Source organism: Mobula birostris, chromosome 30 (assembly GCF_030028105.1).
Source record: "Mobula birostris isolate sMobBir1 chromosome 30, sMobBir1.hap1, whole genome shotgun sequence".
NCBI lineage: Eukaryota > Metazoa > Chordata > Chondrichthyes > Myliobatiformes > Myliobatidae > Mobula > Mobula birostris.
In genome coordinates this window covers 21,120,293-21,139,537 of record NC_092399.1, presented here as the reverse complement: position 1 = coordinate 21,139,537, position 19,245 = coordinate 21,120,293, and the positions used below count along the sequence as shown (strand labels likewise).

The 19,245-nt window shown below is 40.9% G+C and overlaps 1 protein-coding gene across 1 annotated transcript in view; it reads left to right on the top strand.

Annotated features, from left to right (window-relative positions):
• csmd2 (CUB and Sushi multiple domains 2) overlaps positions 1–19,245 on the top strand; it is a 689,393-nt gene that overhangs the window by 52,129 nt on the left and 618,019 nt on the right. The window contains exons 2-3 of the mRNA XM_072247323.1: positions 1,926–2,000; positions 7,133–7,220. Of these exons, the coding sequence (XP_072103424.1) occupies positions 1,926–2,000; positions 7,133–7,220 (163 nt within the window). The remainder of the gene's footprint in view (positions 1–1,925; positions 2,001–7,132; positions 7,221–19,245) is intronic.

The window sequence follows — 19,245 nt, the reverse complement described above, 5'->3', positions numbered from 1 at the left end:
TAAATTAACCTACCAACGTATATCTTTGGACTTTGGAAGGAAACCGGAACACCCAGAGGAAACCCACACGGTAATATGGAGAACGCACAAACTCCTTACAGGCAGAAGTCAAACCTTTGAATCTTTATTTGATCTTGAGAAAAGATGGGGCTCATTTGCTCATTATTATCGTTTCAGCTAATTGATGATTTTTTCCACGATCTAATTGTAAATCTTTTGGTGTATTTTTAACATAGAAACATAGAAAATAGGTGCAGGAGTAGGCCATTCGGCCCTTCGAGCCTGCACCGCCATTCATTATGATCATGGCTGATCATCCAACTCAGAACCCCGCCCCAGCCTTCCCTCCATACCCCCTGACCCCCGTAGCCACAAGGGCCATATCTAACTCCCTCTTAAATATAGCCAATGAACTGGCCTCAACTGTTTCCTGTGGCAGAGAATTCCACAGATTCACCACTCTCTGTGTGAAGAAGTTTTTCCTAATCTCGGTCCTAAAAGGCTTTCCCTTTATCCTCAAACTGTGACCCCTCGTTCTGGACTTCCCCAACATCAGGAATAATCTTCCTGCATCTAGCCTGTCCAATCCCTTTAGGATCTTATACGTTTCAATCAGATCCCCCCTCAATCTTCTAAATTCCAACAAGTACAAGCCCAGTTCATCCAGTCTCTCTTCATATGAAAGTCCTGCCATCCCAGAAATCAATCTGGTGAACCTTCTTTGTACTCCCTCTATGGCAAGGATGTCTTTCCTCAGATTAGGGGACCAAAACTGCACACAATACTCCAGGTGTGGTCTCACCAAGGCCTTGTACAACTGCAGTAGTACCTCCCTGCTCCTGTACTCGATTCCTCTCGCTATAAATGCCAGCATACCATTCGCCTTTTTCACCGCCTGCTGTACCTGCATGCCTTGCTGGTGGTTTGATGTTTATTTTTAGAAGCTTTTTGTATGATGCTTGGCTCCGGGGTTGTACACCTAATGGGTTTTTCCCCACTTTTTCTGCTTAGTAGGGGGTTTTTATTATCGCAAAATTTTTCAATCTTGATAATGTTTTTTTTTCCTTGAGACATTGTAAGTGTTGTTACTTCGTTGTACTCGTGTTTTTTTTTTTGAATAATATAATAATAAAAAAGATTTGAAAAGAAAAGAAACTCCTTACAGGCAGTGGTGGGAAATTAACCCAGTTCACTAGTATGGTAAAGCATTGTGCTAACCACTACACCACCGTACCACCTCAAGATCTACCTTGTTAGGATCTTGCATCTTATCCTTTTTCAGTATCTTTACACTTTATCTCCATTATTATTGTTTTACCTTAGTGTACTGTGTAATGATTTGATTTGTATAACCAATATGCAAGACAAGCTTTTCACTGTATCTTGGTATAATAAACCAACACCAATCCCAGATATATTCCTTGTTGGGTCATAACAGGGATGAACATTATTTTGGATGTTATTTGGAACAGTTTTGTACCAATGCATAATTGAGAAATGTTATCGCTCTGGTATTCTAGAATGATAGCTTGTCAAGGGCTTCATGCTCTGATGAAAGTAGTGCACTGGCCTGCTGTAATGACCAGTGAATTTCCTTTCCATCTTTCATTGTTTATTGTTTCTTCCACTGATTTATATTACTCACTTCAGTTAGCCTTTGGCAGCTCTGTGCCTTTGTTTCTACAATAGTGCCTAAATCCTAACTGCTCTCGATGGTGCAATGCATTGTTTATTGGGTTTGATTTCTCTGACTAGACTCTCAAGAACAGTTGTGGGTGACTGAAAAGTGGTAATTCTATTTTTTTTATTCTTCAGCATCAACTTGCCTTCAAATTCCCCAGAATTTTGTAACTTCCTATCTTGAAGCATGCACAGCACTTGCACATTTTGACTGCTAATGCCTTATTTAATCTTCTCTCTTGCAGTTAAAAAGCTGATTGAGCTGAAATCTCGAGGTGTTAAATTACTTCCCAGCAAAGACAATCAGAAGTCTTCAGTTTGTAAGTTGCTCTTCATTTTACATTCTCAGTCTTGATGTGATAGAAAATTATATTTTAGAAACATAGAAAACCTACAGCACAATACAGGCCCTTCGGCCCACAAAGCTGTGCCGATCATGTCCCTACCTTAGAACTACCTAGGCTTATCCATAGGCCTCTATTTTTCTAAGCTCCACGTACCTATCCAGGAGTCTCTTAAAAGACCCTATCGTTTCTGCCTCCACACCACCGCTGGCAGCCCATTCCATGTACTCACCACTCTCTGCGTAAAAAAAAATTACCCTTAACATCTCTTCTGTATCTACTTCCAAGCACTTTAAAAATATGCCCTCTTGTGCTAGCCGTTTCAGCCCTGGAAAAAAGCCTCTGACTATCCACATGATCAATGCCTCTCATTATCTTGTACACCTCTATCAGGTCACCTCTCCATCGCTCTCCGTCGCTCCAAGGAGAAAAAGCCGTGTTTTAAGCCTTTATTTTTCTCTGCTGTTTTGTACCAACTTTCGAGAGATTTGATTATCTGTCCTCAGAAATGGACTAGATGCCTCATCAGCTAATTCGTACCCCTTTCACTTACTAGCTACTGCTTGCTAATCTTGAGCAGTGGAATCTGATTGAACTTTCATCATGGTGTTGTGAAGTAACATTGCATCAATAAACTGAGGCTTAAAAGTAACTGAGTAAGATAAATCTGCAATGAATTCAAGGCAAGAGATCTTGCAGCTGCTGGAAGTCCAGAGCTACGCCCACAAAATGCGGGAGCAACTCAGCAGGCCAGACAGCACCTAGAAGGCAGCCGTTGATCCCAGGCGATCATGGGTTTGCACCTCCTGTAAACAACATCAAACTGTCTTAGAGACCACGGCTCCAGATTTCTTCCACCAGGTTTACTCCCGAAGCCTTTCCCATGGGTGGGTATGGCCACAAGGCAGTGGAGGTTTAAAATCAGAGTTTTCCTTCTCCTACTCGGGCTGCCGTCCAAGGCTGACAAACCCCACCTGCCTGAAGCAACTAGTTTTGAGGCCCCTTCTCCTGTCAGTAGAATCAGTTCTGCCAGGACTAGCTAAGCCACATGTGAAGGCCAAAATTTGGACTTGGCTGTAGAGGCAGTTAGAGACACACGCCATTTGGAGCACTTTATAGGCAATGGGAGCTTATCCCCACCACCAGCCCTGGCTATGACAACCTTAGGAACCGGCAGCACCTCTGGAGAAGAATAAAGAGTCGGGCTGAAATCACTCATCAGGACTGGAAAGGAGGGAGGATGAATCTATAATAAGAAGGGAAGGAACACAAGCTGGCCGGTGGTAGGTGAAACCAGGTGATAGGGAAGTTGGGTGGGTGGGAGAGGGGTATTGAATTAAGAAGCTGATGAGAAGTTGGGTGGGTGAGAGAGGCAAAGGGCTGAGAAGAAGGAATCTGATTCATGAGGAATGGACCTTAGGAGAAAGGGAAGGAGGAGGGATACCCAGAAGGAGGTGATGGGCAGGTGAGGAAAATGCAGAATAGCAAAGGAGAGAAGTGGGGAGGAGTAGAAATTACTGGAAGTTAGAGAAATCAATGTTCGTGACAAAAATTTTGGAGGCTCACTAGATAGAATATGAGGTGTTGTTCCTCCAAACTGAGAGTGGTCTTATTGTGGCAGTAGAGGAGGCCATGTCAGAATGGGAATGCAAAGTCAAATCGAAAAAGGTGGCAACCAGGAACACCAACGTACCACTGGGAAATCCTCATTTCTAGTACTTATCCCCGTAAGCCTCCTCAAAAACCTTAGCCCACTTTGCGATTCAGGATCTCCCCTGAAAATAAGCCATGCTGACTATCCCTAATAATTCCACAGTTTTCCAAATGTGCAGATATCCTGTCCATAAGAATCTTCAGCAGAGTTCTGCTCCTAGCTGGAAAGGTCACCCTGTTTTGGGTTTGAAAAATGTGTTTCACTTTGTCAATTGTATCAGAGGCTTTGGATTTAGCTGTAAGTGTAGTTTTCAGAGTCGGGCCATGACCAAAACTGATGTTGATCCTAATGTACTCATTTAGTCACCTTTTAGAAAAGCCTAGCATTTCTCATTAATCATCTTTCTTATGAGATATTTGGCCTAGTCTTCTGGGGTAGGTGTGGAAGATGCCAGAACACTATCTTAAGAAGTGAACACTCTACTGCTATATTATCACTTATGTGTGCAGTCATTTTAAAAATGATAATCACATGAGCTTCACTGAATAGGACTGTTTACTGACTGAATGTCAGAATATGACAGGTAATTAGCTACATTGTACTGTGATGCTTGTGACCTGATGGCATTATTGCTAAACAGAATCCTACAGCAGTTTGTACAGAAATTAAAATTAAATCACTTGTTTATTTTAATCAAATGAGATGAAAATAGTAGCCTTCACTGCAGGAACTTTGTATATTACCTTTTGACATATTCCCTTCAAATCACAGATACCTTTACTCGGCGCTGTGCTGAGAATTCAAGATTTATTTTATTTACTTTGAGCTCACTTCAAACATAACAACTTATCTCAAGTCTATTTTGTCACCCCCTCTTTTTCAGAACCTATAGACTTGCCTTGAAAAATCTTTTGATTAAATTGCTGTAGTCAAAACCTTTTTTTTATAAATAAGCAACATTCCTTCCTTTAGTGGATTTTCATTCTCTGTATTCTGCAATGTGAGTTATTGTATAACTCACTCAATATAGAATCATTAAGAAACGCAAAAGGTTCTGCAGATGCTGGAAATCTTCAGCAGCACACAGAAAATGCTGGAGGAAATCAAAAAATCAGGCCACCTCTATAGAGGGGAATAAACAGTCAACGTTTTGGTCCTGATGAAGGGTCTCAGTCCAAATGTTGACTGTTTATTCCCCTCCACAGATGCTGCCTCGTTTGCTGGGTTCCTCCAGCATTTTGTGTATGCTGTATAATTCTTTATTGTCGCAGCCTACTTACAACCAATTCTGAAGCACAATAAATATAATGTTGCAACAGTTCATCATGATATAAAAATATAAGAGCATAAAAAGCAGAATTAGGGTGGGGGGTAAGTCAATTAGCCCTTCCCACTAGTTCCACTATTTGGTAAGTTCACGGTTGATTTTTTTCCATTTTTGAAATTTCTTTAAAATTCTGTGATTAGTTATGTTACCTTTCTGAATTATTCCTACCAAAACACTGCTTCATGCTCTTCTCCCTGAAAATTCATCTGTTATGCTTCTGCAGATTTTAATATTTTGATCAGACTCTCCCAAAGTGTATCACTATTCTCCTCAAAGTGTGCTTCAGATCTAAGCTTTGTGTTATTTGGAAGCTTTGAAATAAGGCTTCCTTTACCCAAATTTGAGACTGTCAAGAGGACCAAAGTGAGTGTGGTTGCTGTTACTAAGGAGGAAGTGCTTAGGAAGCTGAAAGATTTGAGGGTAGATAAGTCACCTGGACCAGATGGACTACACCCCATGGTTCTGAAGGAGGTAGCTGAAGAGATTGTGGAGGCATTGGTAGTAATCCTTCAACAGTCACTAGATTCTGGAATGGTTCCAAAGGACTGGAAAATCACAAAAGTTATTCCACTCTTTAAGAAGGAAGGGAGGCAAGAAACAGAAAATCATAGGTCAGTTAGCCTGACTTCAGTGATCCTAAAATTAATATTAAGGATGAGCTTTTGGGTACTTGGAGACACACAATAAAATGTGCATAGTTTCCTTTGGGGGAAGTCATACCTGACACATCTGATGAAATTCTTTGAGGAAATAACTGGCAGAATAGGCAAATGAGAGTCAATGGATGTTGTTTTTCACTCAGATTTTCAGAAGGCCTTTGACAAGGCACTACAAATGAGGCTGCTAATCAAGAGTCCATGGAATTACTGGAAAGATACCTACATGGATAGAAAATTGGCTGACAGTCAGCATAGAAATAAAAGGGCTGTTTCTAGTTGGCTGTCGGTGACTAATGGTGTTCCACAAGGATTGCTGTTAGGTCTATAACTTTTCATGTTATGCGTAAATGCTCTGGCTGATGGAATTGAAGGTTCTTTAGCCATGTTTGAGAATTATACAAATATAGGTGATGCGGCAGGTAGTATTGAGGAAGCAGAGATTCTGCAGAAGGGCTTGAACATATTAGGGAAATGGACAAACAAATGGCAGATGGAATACAGTGTAAGGAAGTGTAAGGTCATGCACTTTAGTAGAAGAAATAGATGTGCAGGGGCTGCCAAGGGTTTGGGGAGAAGGCAGGAGAATGGGATGAGAGGGAAAGTATATTAGCTATGATGGAATGGCAAAGCAGACTTGATGAGCTGAATGGCCCTATACTATCCCTCTGTCTTATGGTCTATAATATTGTTTAAATAGTTATACTCTGTTTACCATGCATAATGGGTGACAGAATAAGCTCAATTCTGACCTAATTCTGCTGGTTAACAGAGTGTAAAATTTATGGGTGCTGTCATTTCTTATCCTAATTATCCACTATATTGTTGTCTTTATTTCAATTAAGAAAAATAATTTGATTAATCATTTCATCATGAAATTTGGAGTACATGTATAGAGCATCACTCCATACATTGGGCCTCTTGCTGACATCTATGGTCTACGGTGAATTCTGGTCAATTTTAACATTGCATGCAAGCTTTTTTTATAACATAGATTAATGATACTGTTAAAGTCAGGGAAAATAGAATATTAAATCAACAGAAAATTAAATTCCCTTATTAAATCACTTGCATATCCTGCTAACTTGCATGCTTCTGGAAAACAGTTCTACTTCAGCATGGGGGAACGTTACAGATTTGTAATTTATGAATTGCATATCTTCTCATATTTCTTGCATGAAGGAGATATATAAAAATATGAGTAATTATGCCATTTATTAACTACAATTTTCAAGTTGAAAGAGCAGCACAATCTAAAGAAATAACTAAGGTAGTGTAAAGTACATAATGATTGAATTTTGATTTATCTATTAGACTTAATATATCCCCCACTTACTTTTTTTACAGCTTTCAAGCAATGTTTAAATATCCTGTTAATAAATAAGTCGTAATTCAGAGGAGTGTAAAATAGATGAGTTACAAAATTGATACCGGTGAAACCGGATTTCAATTCTATCTCCTTTCTTCTTAGTAACTCAAGCAGGGATGGCACAAGGATATAATATGTGTCCTGATCCAGGAATTCCTGAATGGGGCAAAAGAATAGGTCGGGATTTCAGGTAAGAGTTACCAGATTTTGTTTGGTAGTTCTTCTGCACTTTTCATTTGATACACACACAAAATGCTGGAGGAACTGAGCAGGTCAGGCAGTGTCTATGGAAATGAATGGACAGTTGACATTTCGGTCCGAGACCCTTCTTCATGACTGAGAAAGAAGGTGGAAAATGTCAGAATAAAAAGGGTGGGGGAGGGGAGGGAGGCTATCTGGAAGGTGAGACGTTTGATTTATGTAATCACTTGTATGATTCCAATACAAATTGTGTACACTTTATTTAAGGTACACAGAATATATTGTTAAATAAGGACAAAATTATGTAGCTTCAGTATTTGAAAAAGTTATTTATTGTCATTGATAACAACAATTTTTGAATAGGAAAATTCAGAATGTAAATAATCTTCTCTCTGACCCCCACTAGTGGTCGTCTCTAGAGTTTCCGTGTAGGATAAATAAATGCAAGTCATCAAGCTATCTGCCTACAGCAGAAATATAACGTGATGCCAGGAAAACTTTGTAGGATAAACAACATTTTTACAGATGAAATAGAACTAGAAAATGTTGAAAATACTCATCAGGGCATGCAGCTTATGCGGAGAGGGAAAGAAAGTTAACAGATCGGGTTGAATATTACATCACAAACACCAAAGCCACACACACAAACTGCTGGAGGAACTCAGCAGGTCAGGCAGCATCAGTGGAAATGAATAAACAGTTGCCATTTTGGGTTAAGACCCTTCTTGAGAACTAGAAAGGAAGGGGGAAGATGCCAGAATAAAAAGGGTGGGGGGAAGGAGAATAAAGCTAGTTGAAAGGTGATAGATGAAGCCGGGTGGGTAGGTAAGATTCTTTTGGAGAGAAAAGAATCTGATAGGAGAGGAGAGTGGACCATGGGAGAAAGAGAAGGAGGAGAAGCAGGGTCTCAGGGGGAGGTAATAGGCAGGTGAGAAGAGATAAGAGGCCAGAATGGGAAATATGAGGGGGAAGGACTTTTTTTTAACCATAAGAAAAAATTGACCCTGATGGAATGTAAGGTGTTGCTCCTCCACCCTGCGGCTGGACTCATCGTGACATAACAGTAGGCCAAGGACTAGTGTGTAGGAATGGAAATGGAAAACAGAAATAGGAAGTTTGGTCACTAGGAAGTTCTGTTTTTGACGGATAGAGCAGAAGTATTTGAAGAAGCAGTCCCTCAGTTTATGACGGGTCTAACCACTGTAGAGGAGGCCACTTTGGGAACACCAGACACAACAGATGACCCCAGCAGATTCACAAGTTAAGAGCTGCCTCACCTGGAATGTCTGTTTAAGGCCCTGAATGAAAGTGAGGGAGGTGGTGAATGGGCAGGATGGGCAGGTGTCGCACATTGGCCATTTGCAGTGATAAGCGCCTTGAGGGAGAGTAGTGGGGAAGGATGAATGGACAAGGGAATCATGGAGGACAAGAGGAACACTGTCACTGTAAAGGTAGCAGGAAGATGGGGTAAAAGTGGATGTTTGGGAATTGGAGGAGATGCAGCTGAGGGTAGCATCAATGGTGGAAGAAGGGGAACCCCATTATTTGAAGAAGGAGGACATCCCTGATGTTCTGGAAAGGAAAGCCTCATCCTGGGAACTGATGCAGTAGAGATGAAGGAACTGAGGAAAGGGAATAACATTCTTACAGGAGACGTGGTGGGAAGAGTTATAGTCAAGATAGCTGAGGGAAACAGTTGTTTTGTAACAGATGTTGGTCGACAATTTGTATCCCGAGATGGTGACAGAGAGATCGAGAAAGGGGAGGGAGGTGTCAGAAATGGAGCAAGTGAATTTGGATGGAAGTTGGAGCCAAAATTGATGAAACTGATGAGCTCAGCATGGGTGCATGAAGCAGTGCCAATGCAGCCATCAATGTAGTGAAGGAAGAGTTGGGGAGCATTACTGGGGAAGTCTTGAAATATGGACTGTTCAATGTAGCCAAAGAAAAGGCAGGCATTGATGGTGCCCATGTGGTTCCCATGGCTACCCCTCGAGTCTGGGAAGAAAAGTACATCAAAAAATTGCTGAGCACCCAGCACTGAGTCTTACAACACCCCTCTATAAACAGCTTGAAAGTGTCACATACACTCTTCCTCATTACATTTTGACCTTTAGCAATCTTATCTCCATGCTAAAATATTACTATAATTCCCATTCATTTTAGCTTTTACTTAAATAATTGCAATAATATATTTGTTATTAAATGTCCTTTGAAAATCCTAATACACTATTACTGTAGACCCCCCTGAACTAACATGTCTGCACAATTTGTCAAATGTGATCTTCCTTCCTTAAAAGCATTTTATAACTGTCTGTTATATAATGATTTTCTAAGTGCAACATTAACCTATTCTGCATAATGATTTCCAGCTGAAAAAAAATATCCTTTGTGACGATCTGGCTAACTGGCCAAATATTGTGTTTGCTGTTTCCTTTCTTTCTTGAGTGCCAATATTGGTTTCAGTCAAATGGGAGCATTTCTGAATCAAGGGAATTTGGAAAATCTCTTCACCTAGAGGGTTCTCGTCAGGGCAGAAACCTGTGAGATTTAGTTGTGGCTTCTTATATGCTGTCTTGGTTAGACTACGTTGTATGTATGAGTTCAAAAGTGGGGTATGAGTTCCCAAATAGATACTCTGATATAATAAAATTACATCGTCATTATATCTCTTGTCACTTCCAGGCCTGATATTAATTCTTCAGTGATACATTTATACATTTACAGTAATCTCCTACTACTTGCATCATATTTGTAATAAAATAATTCAATGAACATGAGTTGTTCTGCATTCAGGAAAATGCTGTGCACATGTGTAACTGACACGGAGCTTGGCACAAACATAGCTAAAGACAAACACAGACATTAATATTTTTGGAGATCTTTGCACATTTTTACTGAAATGTTTGTGCAAAGCTCTGCACACCTAAATGAGTTTGAATATACATTTTAAAAATATTAAAATGCAAAATTGGACTCCACATTTACAGTTGTTTGAATGCTCTTGAATCCATAAGTGCCTGGGTTGACGTAGCTGTGTAAATTACATAGCATAACTTTACTACAATCTATACAGATTGCCAACTTGGTAAGGGTGGTGGCGATGCTTCAGGTTTACAGCAAGTATGAAAAGTGAGTTGTTTCTGAGGCCAGTCGTTATTGAGGGGTCAGCAGTGGAAAGGTTGACCAGTTTCAAGTTACTGTTTCAACATCTCTGACAGTTGATCCTGGGCCCAACACATTGATGCAATTACTAAGAAGGCATGCCAATGGCAGTACTTCATTAGGAGCTTGAGGAGATTTGGTATGCCACCAAAGACTTTCTACAGATGTACTGTGGAGACCGCTCTAACTGTTTGCATCACTGTCTGGTACGGAGAGGCCACTGTACAGGATCGGAAGAAGCTGCAGAAAGTTGTAAACTCAGCCAGCTCCATCATGGGCACTAGACTCCCTACCATTGAGGACTTCTTCAAAAAGGTGATGCCTCAAAATGCTGGTATTCATTGTTAATGACCCCCATCACCCAGGACGTGCTCTCTTCTTATTACTACAACAGCGAGGAGGTACAGGAGCCTGAAGACACGCACTCAGCATTTTAGGGACAGCTTTGTATTTATTATATATTTTATTTATTGAGGTACTGCACGGAATAGGGCATTTCGGCCCTTCAAGCCGAGCTACCCAGCAATTGCTGGATTTAATCCTAGCCTAACCGCTGGACAATTGACAATGACCAATTAAGCTACCAACTGATACGCTTTTGAACTGCGGGGAGGAGACTGGAGCATCTGGAGAAAACCTACACAGTCGCAGAGAGAATGTGCGCACTCCTTATAGGCAGAAGTGAGAATTGAACCCCCATCTCTGGTACATTAATGTATCATGCTAAACACTACATTATCATGCCATCATCAAATTTCTGAATGGGCAATGAACACTACCTCACTATCTTTGGTCTCTTTTTGCACTACATTTTAAATTTCTTTTTAAATATATTTTTATTGTAATTTATAGTATTTTAACATATTACACTGTTCTCTGCTGCAAAACAACAAATTTCACAACATACAGTATGTCAGTGGTATTAAACTTGCTTCTTATTCTGATTCTGCAATCCTGATTCAAAGTCAGCCCTACCAAATATAATGAGCATGCTCAGCAAGCCCAGCAGCAAATGGTAATCAATAAAAATCATAACCACTGGAAACCCAAAATAAAATCACTTTACAAGTCAGCAAATATCTTTCAGAAAAGTAACAGTTAACAATTCAGATCCAGGATTCTTCACCCGATTTGAAACAATAATTGATTCTCTCTCCACAGTTGCTGCCTGATTTACTGAGCATTTACAGGATTTTCTGTTTCTTTTTGCCACCGACACAATATTTCACACATGAAGAAGCCCAGTGGTAATTCAAGGGGTCATGGATTAATAGCAAGTTTGCTGTTAATTTAATGGAGTTGATTGTCTAGACTTACTGGAATATAGTTGCTAAAGTTTAAGATATCTAAAGAGAGTGTGATGGTTTGCCTATCACCACAATAGGTCAATGACAGAAGCAATCTCAATGGCTCTCCTCATGGCTTTAGACCACGTAGACAACACAAACACCTACGTCAGGATGCTGTTCATTGACTATAGCTCAGCATTTAATACCATCATTCCCACAATCCTGATTCAGAAGTTGCAGAATCTGAGCCTCCGTACCTCCCTCTGCAACTGGATCCTCGACTTCCTAACCGGACGACCACAGTCTGTGTGGATTGGTGATAACATATCCTCCTCTCTGACAATCAACACTGGCACACCTCAGGGGTGTATGTGCTTAGCCCACTGCACTACTCTGTATAATCACATGATTGTCTGGCTAAGCATAGCTCAACTACAATCTATAAATTTGCTGACAATACAACCACTGTTGGTAGAATCTCAGGTGGTGAGGAAAGAAATGATTGTGGACTTCAGGAAGGGTAAGATGAAGGAACACAAATAATTCCTCATAGAGGGATCAGAAGTGGAGAGAGTGAGCAGCTTCAAGTTCCTGGGTGTCAGGATCTCTGAGGATCTAACCTGGTCCCAACACATCAATGTAGTTATAAAGAAGGCAAGACAGCGCTATACTTTATTAGAGGTTTGAAGATATTTGGCATGTCAACAAATACACTCAAAATCTTCTATAGTTGTACTGTGAAGAACATTCTGACAGATTGAATCACTGTCTGGTATGGAGGGGTTACTGCACAGGACGAAAAGAAGCTGTAGAAGGTTGTAAATCTGGTCAGCTCCATCTTGGGCACTAGCCTGCAAAGTACCCAGGATATCTTTAGGGAGCAGTGTCTCAGAAAGGCAGCGCCAATAATTAAAGACCTCCAGCACCCAGGGTACGCCCTTTTCTCACTGTTACCATCAGGTAGGAGGTACAGAAACCTGAAGGCACACACTCAGCGATTCAGGAACAGCTTCTTCCCCTCTGCCATCTGATTCCTAAATGAACATTGAAGCTTTGGACACTACTCATTTTTTAAAAAATATGCAGTATTTCTGTTTTTGCACATTTTTTTCAATATACGCAATTGATTTACTTGTTTATTATTACGGTGTTTTATTTATTTATTTTTCTCTCTGCTAGATTATTAATTGCATTGAACTGCTGCTGCTAGGTTAACAAATTTTACGTCACGTGCCAGTGATAATAAACCTGATTCTGATTCTGGTTAAGAGTACAATGTACTTCAGTATCGACCAGTAATTGGGAGATATGGGGATTTCAGCAATCACACCACTAGATCTTTAGCATGACAGAGAAGATAAGAAAAGAGTGTACAGAGCTGATGTAGTGATCTCTGCAATGTTTAATGCTGGAGACTTTATTGTATTTTCCTGAGTAGAAAAATATTCTTTCAGTACAATTTTTGTTATGGTTTTATTCAGAGTGTTTATACAAGCTTGCCTCTTTTTCAAATATAGATTTTTCGATCATGTCTTCCTATACCTAGCTCATGAATAGTTCATTTCAAAGGAAATATTTCTGGGCATCAGTGCCTCATTTTACTGGTTACATGTCCTTACATGTGACCTAAGCTGGGAAGGCCCTGATTTGACCTGGTTCCTCAATGCCAGAAATTGAGCAATTAAAATGTTCTTTTGCAGTTCTTGTATATTGAATTCCTCTTTGAGCAGAGACAGGAAAGTGCAGGCAGGATGCAAGGTCCTGCCCCAAGTATGCTGACTGGGTTTGATATTTTTGTTACCAGAGAGGCTTAAACTATCAGTGGCTTTGTGTTGGTAGTGTCAATCAGGCCATCTTTCTAGCAGAGATATCCTGGACCTGATGAGATACAGAGTGCAAATTAATAAGTTGCATTTCATGTTGATTTCCGAGGTCAAATTGCTCCTTCAGCCTGTGCAAGGAAGCATCAAGCTTTATTTGCCACAAGTTTCTATCTTCTGACATGCAAAACACCATCCACTTTAACACTCTTCCCTAAGTCACGATACTGATCTAAGCTTCCAGCTCCAGTGTCAGCTCCCTGCTGATTGTGATGCCAAAAGCTCTATCCATTGCTGTTCAGAGACTTCAGCAACATTTTCTAAAAGAGACACATTTAAAGTCAACAGCTCCTCTATGATTCTCACTTCCCTCCTTGCCTCCCTATTGTCACAAACAAGAGAAAATCTGCAGATGCTGGAAATCCAAGCAACACACACACAAAATGCTGGAGGAAATCAGCAGGCCAGACGCCATCTACGGGAAAGTATTCAGTCAAACTTTCGGGTCGAGGCCCTTCAGACCCTATTGTCATTCTGTTTTGACAAGATTTCCATGACAGAAGAGCCAGTTTGATGAAAATAGGTGGGGGGAAACACAAATCAAGCAGCAGCTGCAGTGAGAGAAACAGTTAGTGTTTCAAGTTGAATGCCTTTTGTCTTTCCACAGAGGCTGTCCATCCTGCTGACTGCTTCCAGCACATTCTGTTTCATTTTAGTCCTGTAGTTTATAGATTTTTCAACAGCGAAGTCCCTCCTGTTCTCATCAAATGTCCATGGAAAAAGAAGGGATAATGGTTCCTGGATGATATTTCCAAACCTTACCTAGATTTAGTGTGTCAACTGTTGTTGCAGATGAAAATACCTGACTGGGAATTAAAAGGGGAATTACTCCAGCTCTTTGAGACTGTGGTTATCCAGTGGAGACATTGAAAATGTTTCTTTATTAGGGCAGCTCAAAGTGACATGTGAATGAGGAGTATTAGATTATTCGAATCCATCACACAATAATAATCTAAAGTCTGCACAAAGCATGACTGATTGTTTATCTGGCAGATTTCCTGTTCAGGAAATAAAATATCTTCTAACCATGTCTGAACAGATGGATTTTTTTTTAAACTCCAGTGAAGTCAGATGAAATACACTGTGGAAATGTTGAAAACAAAACACTAATTGATGGAAATTGCTAAGTACATATTCCAGTTGCAGACAAGAGATCAGTAAAGAATAATGACGTTAATCCCTTAACAGTGGTTGTTTATCTGTGGATTTTTTTGCAGATGAATTTTAATGTTCACCTGTTATTGTTCAAGTGAGAGACAAAATAGCACTGCTTTCAAGAAAGAAGTAGACCTCTAAACAATTTACTTGAGCAGTGATTAAAATGTCTTCTTTGTTTGGTTATTGAAGGTGCGTAATGCAAGTTTATGTCAATGCTAAAATGTGAAATTAATTCATCTCACTCTCATTAACTTTGCCCAATTCTAACAATTACCCTGGTACAAAAAGTGCCATAGCGACAGAGAGATATTGCATAACGTTAAGTGCAATGGGAACTGCCTTTAATAAATGCTGCAACTAAGTACATTGCTTGAGATGTGCATCGTTTGGATTAAATCTTGAACCAGGGCTCCATCTACCTGTTTAGTTAGATATAACAGACTACAGTTCTATGCAGTCAAGGATGCTGAATTCACACCAGCACGTTTGCCAACATTCCTCCCTTTGTAACAACAAAAGGCGATGATCTGGTGACTTGCCATTGGTTGGATTGCCATTGTTCATGCTAAATGGTGACTGCTTTTGTGTGAAGTATGCACAAGGACAAAAACGCTTGCAAGCAAGTTCTGTGCTTAGAATAAAGATCCTGATTCTAAGCTCACTGTTTCTGGATGTTGAGGGCTGGTGCAGGAAAATAACCGTGAAGTTAAAGATTACCCCATGATCTCTTTGTATGAAGGAGCAAGCATGGGAGAGGGGCAGGCTGTGGCCAACTCCTGCTTCCTTTCTCTTATGCCCTTGTGTTCTTCCCTAACTTTTCTTGGTCCCCTCACCAGGCTCATATGCAAACTTGGCTCGCTGGCCAGCTCTGCTAACAGCCACAGGACTCAGCGGAGAGAAGGCCACCTTTCATAAACAATACATGCCTAGGGTCGGTATGATTAGGGGTTCAACCAAACAGACCGTGATGTTCCGATGAAAGTAAACTTCAATATGAATGAATACCATGTAAATACTCCCTATACAGTGCCTATAAGAAGTATTCAGCCCCTCCCCTTGGAAGTGTTTGTGTTTTATAGTTTTACAACATTAATTCAGAGTGGATTTAATTTGGCTTTTTAGACACTGATCAACAGAAAGGGACTCTTTTGTGTCAATGTGAAAACAGATCTCTACAAGGTGATCTAAATTAATTGCAAATATAGAACACAAAATAATTGATTGCATAATTATTCACGCCCTTTTAATACGACACACCAAATCACCACTGGTGCAGCCAAATAGTTTTAGAAGGCACATTATTAGTTAAAAGGAGATCTGTTTTTGGAGACCTGTGTGCAGTCAAGGTGTTTCAATTGATTGTGGTAAAAATACACCTGCATCTGGAAGGTCCAAATGCTAGTGTGTCAGTATCCTGGCAAAAACTACACCATGAAGTCAAGAGAACACTCCAAGCAATTCCACAAAAAGGTTATTGAAAAGCACAAGTCAGGAGATGGATACAAGAAAATTTCCAAGCCACTGATTATCCTTTGGAGTACAATTTAGTCAAACTTCAAGAAATGGACAGAAGATGACACAGCTGTAAGTCTGCCTAGTGTAGGCCATCCTCAAAATGAGTGACTGTGCAAGAAGGGGACTAGTGAGGGAGGCCACCAAGAGACCCATGACAACTCTGGAGGAGTTACAAGCTTCAGTGGCTGAGATGGGAGGGACTGCGCAAACAACAACTGTTCTCCGGGTGCTTCACCAGTCGCAGTTTTATAGGAGTGTGGCAAAGAGAAAGCCACTGTTGAAAAAAGCCCACATGAAATCTCGGCTTGAGTTTGCCAGAGGCATGTGGGAGCTCTGAAATTAGTGGAAGAAGGTTCTATGTTCTGATGAAACCAAAACTGAGCTTTTTGGCCATCAGAGTAAACTTTATGTGTGGTGTAAGCCAAACACCTCACATCATCGAAAACACATCATCCTTACCATGAAGTGTGGCAGTGGCTGCATCATGCTGTGGAGTTGCTTCACTGCAATAGGCCCTGGAAGGCCTGTGGAGATAGAAGGTAAAATCAATGCAGCAAAATATAGGGAAATCCTAGAGGAAAGCCTGATGCAACCTGCAAGAGAACTGTGACTTGGGAGAAGATTTGTCTTCCAGCAAGACAATAACCCCAAGCATAAAGCCAAAGCTACACAGGAATGGCTTAAAAACAAAAGTTAATGTCCTGGAGTGGCCAAGTCAGAGTCCAGGCCTCAATCCAATTGAGAGTTTGTAGATGGATTTGAAAAGCACTGTTCACTCACAACCACCATCCAATCTGACGGAGCTAGAGCAGTTTTATAAAGAAGAATGGGGAAAATTGCAGTTCCGGACATGCAAAGCAGATAGAGACCTATCCACACACACTCAAGGCTGTAATTGCTGCCAAAGGTGCATCTGCTAAGTACTGACTTGAAGGGGGTGGATACTTAAGCAATCAATTATTTTGTGTTTTATATTTGTAACTAATTTAGATCAGTTTGTAGAGATCTGTTTTCACTTTGACACAAAAGGGTCTTTTCCTGTTGATCCGTGTCAAGTAAGCCAAATTAAATGCACTGTGATTCAATGTTGTAAAACAATAAACTTCCGGGGGGGGGGGGGTGGAGGGTGAATATTTTTTATAGGTACTGTACACAATTGTCGGTCGGCAGGTAATGACAGATTGAAAAACTGCATAACGTTATGAGGAAAGTATATTTACAAATTTCAGCTTTATCGAACAGGAAAAGAGAAAAGAAAAAAAAAGGGCCAATTGCAGTTAACCCATTCCAATGTGCACATGAAGTTGGAGCTCATCCTGGAGTTGTCTTTTTACTTAAGTGCTGGACCCACAGTCTGCATGAAAGAGCACACCATGTTCAAAACCTCGCTCGGAATCCATCTTGAATAAATGGACTCTCTCCTGGGAGTATTGGCCCTTCCACCTTCAAGCCGTTCATCTGCAAAAAGCACTTCGTGCAGCAGGGATGTTCTTGCTCACAGCATTCTCAACCATCTTCCCTTCTGTCGTCTCTGCAGCTCCTGCCAAAGAGACTCCCCAAATCCCACTGTCTGTCACCAAAACTCTCTCCACCCACTCTCGCTAGAACTATCTCCTGATTCCACAATACTGGCTGGCTGATGCAATAATCCTAAGCGGAACAGCAGGACTCTTAGCTCTAGCCAAAACCAAACCATTCTCCCAGCAGGATGCACAGCTTTTGCAGAAAACAGCTGAAATGAACTACCTATAGCATAGCAGTATAAATCTTAACCAGGGCATTACACTCTCCCCCACCAAAAATAGTCATGCCCACATGACCTTGTAACTTATTAAAGAATTATTAATAACGCAGAATTCAAATGAATTTCATGACTTCAGAGCACCCAATCCAGTTATAAGTGGGAGTAGCGTATCTGACCATGGGAATGGACATAACTGTTTCTCAAGTGCAATCTCTCCCAGCTCAGCTCGGGGATTTCCAGACTCCCTGAAACCTCTTAATCTCATCTTCAGCTTCTCTAGCTTCAAACACTCCCTGTGACCTTTCCCATCCACCAGAGGATCCCTTTCCCTGTCTGTGATTCACCCTTCTGGCGGTTCAGGACCCCCGCCCCATGACAGAACTTAGTTTCTTTCCGTTTGAGCAGATTCTGCTGAACATCAATCTTTGCTGGTGCTAACTGGCGAGACCCATCTTGGAAAGGGATGTCCTCGGTTACCCTAATGATACGGCAAGTACTCTTGGAACAACCAGTATCAGACTCATTAGTAGAAAAGACATCTTTGGTTTTGAACATTTTCTCAGTTAATATCCTTTTCTATTTCTCGGGTATTGGTGAGTCAACAAAGTTGCCTAATTTTGATGTTAATGTCTTCGATCCAAGAAACTGTTTCTCTTCGGTTTCCCACAGAAAACTGGACACTAACCTCACATCACACATCTCCTGCTGAGGTGTTCCTGCTAATCACTATCATCCTGTTTGCATACACAGCCAGAGATTTCTGCAGTTCAGGTCTCATCAGCACTCCTGCATGACTCTTCTTCCTGATCATCAGGATAATCCACCTTGCTGGACAGGGTGTTGGGCATTTGGGGGTTCCTGTCACTCTTGCTACTCCTCCAGGATGTAACATGACAGGTTTAGACTGGGTGTACCAGACAGTTCCTCGATTCTGCTCATCATCCTGCTTCGGAGGAAGCTGCCCCTTCTCAAAAGCAGCTCTGAACACAGGGTGAATGGACAAGGTTTTCAGAAAGTTCTCACCATTCCTCTCCTTGCATACTCCCACGAGCATTCTCACGATGGAAGTATTCATTCCTATAAGGATGGAATTAGGCAGAACAACACTGGTGTATCAATACTCCCAGTTACTCCAATAACTGGTTCCTAAAACTCCAGTTTCAATGACAAGTAACCATGATGCAGGCACTCATCAGCACTAAAGCCCTAAATCTCAAGGGCACTGAGTGGCGTCAATGGAAAATGCGTCAAATACCGGTTGTA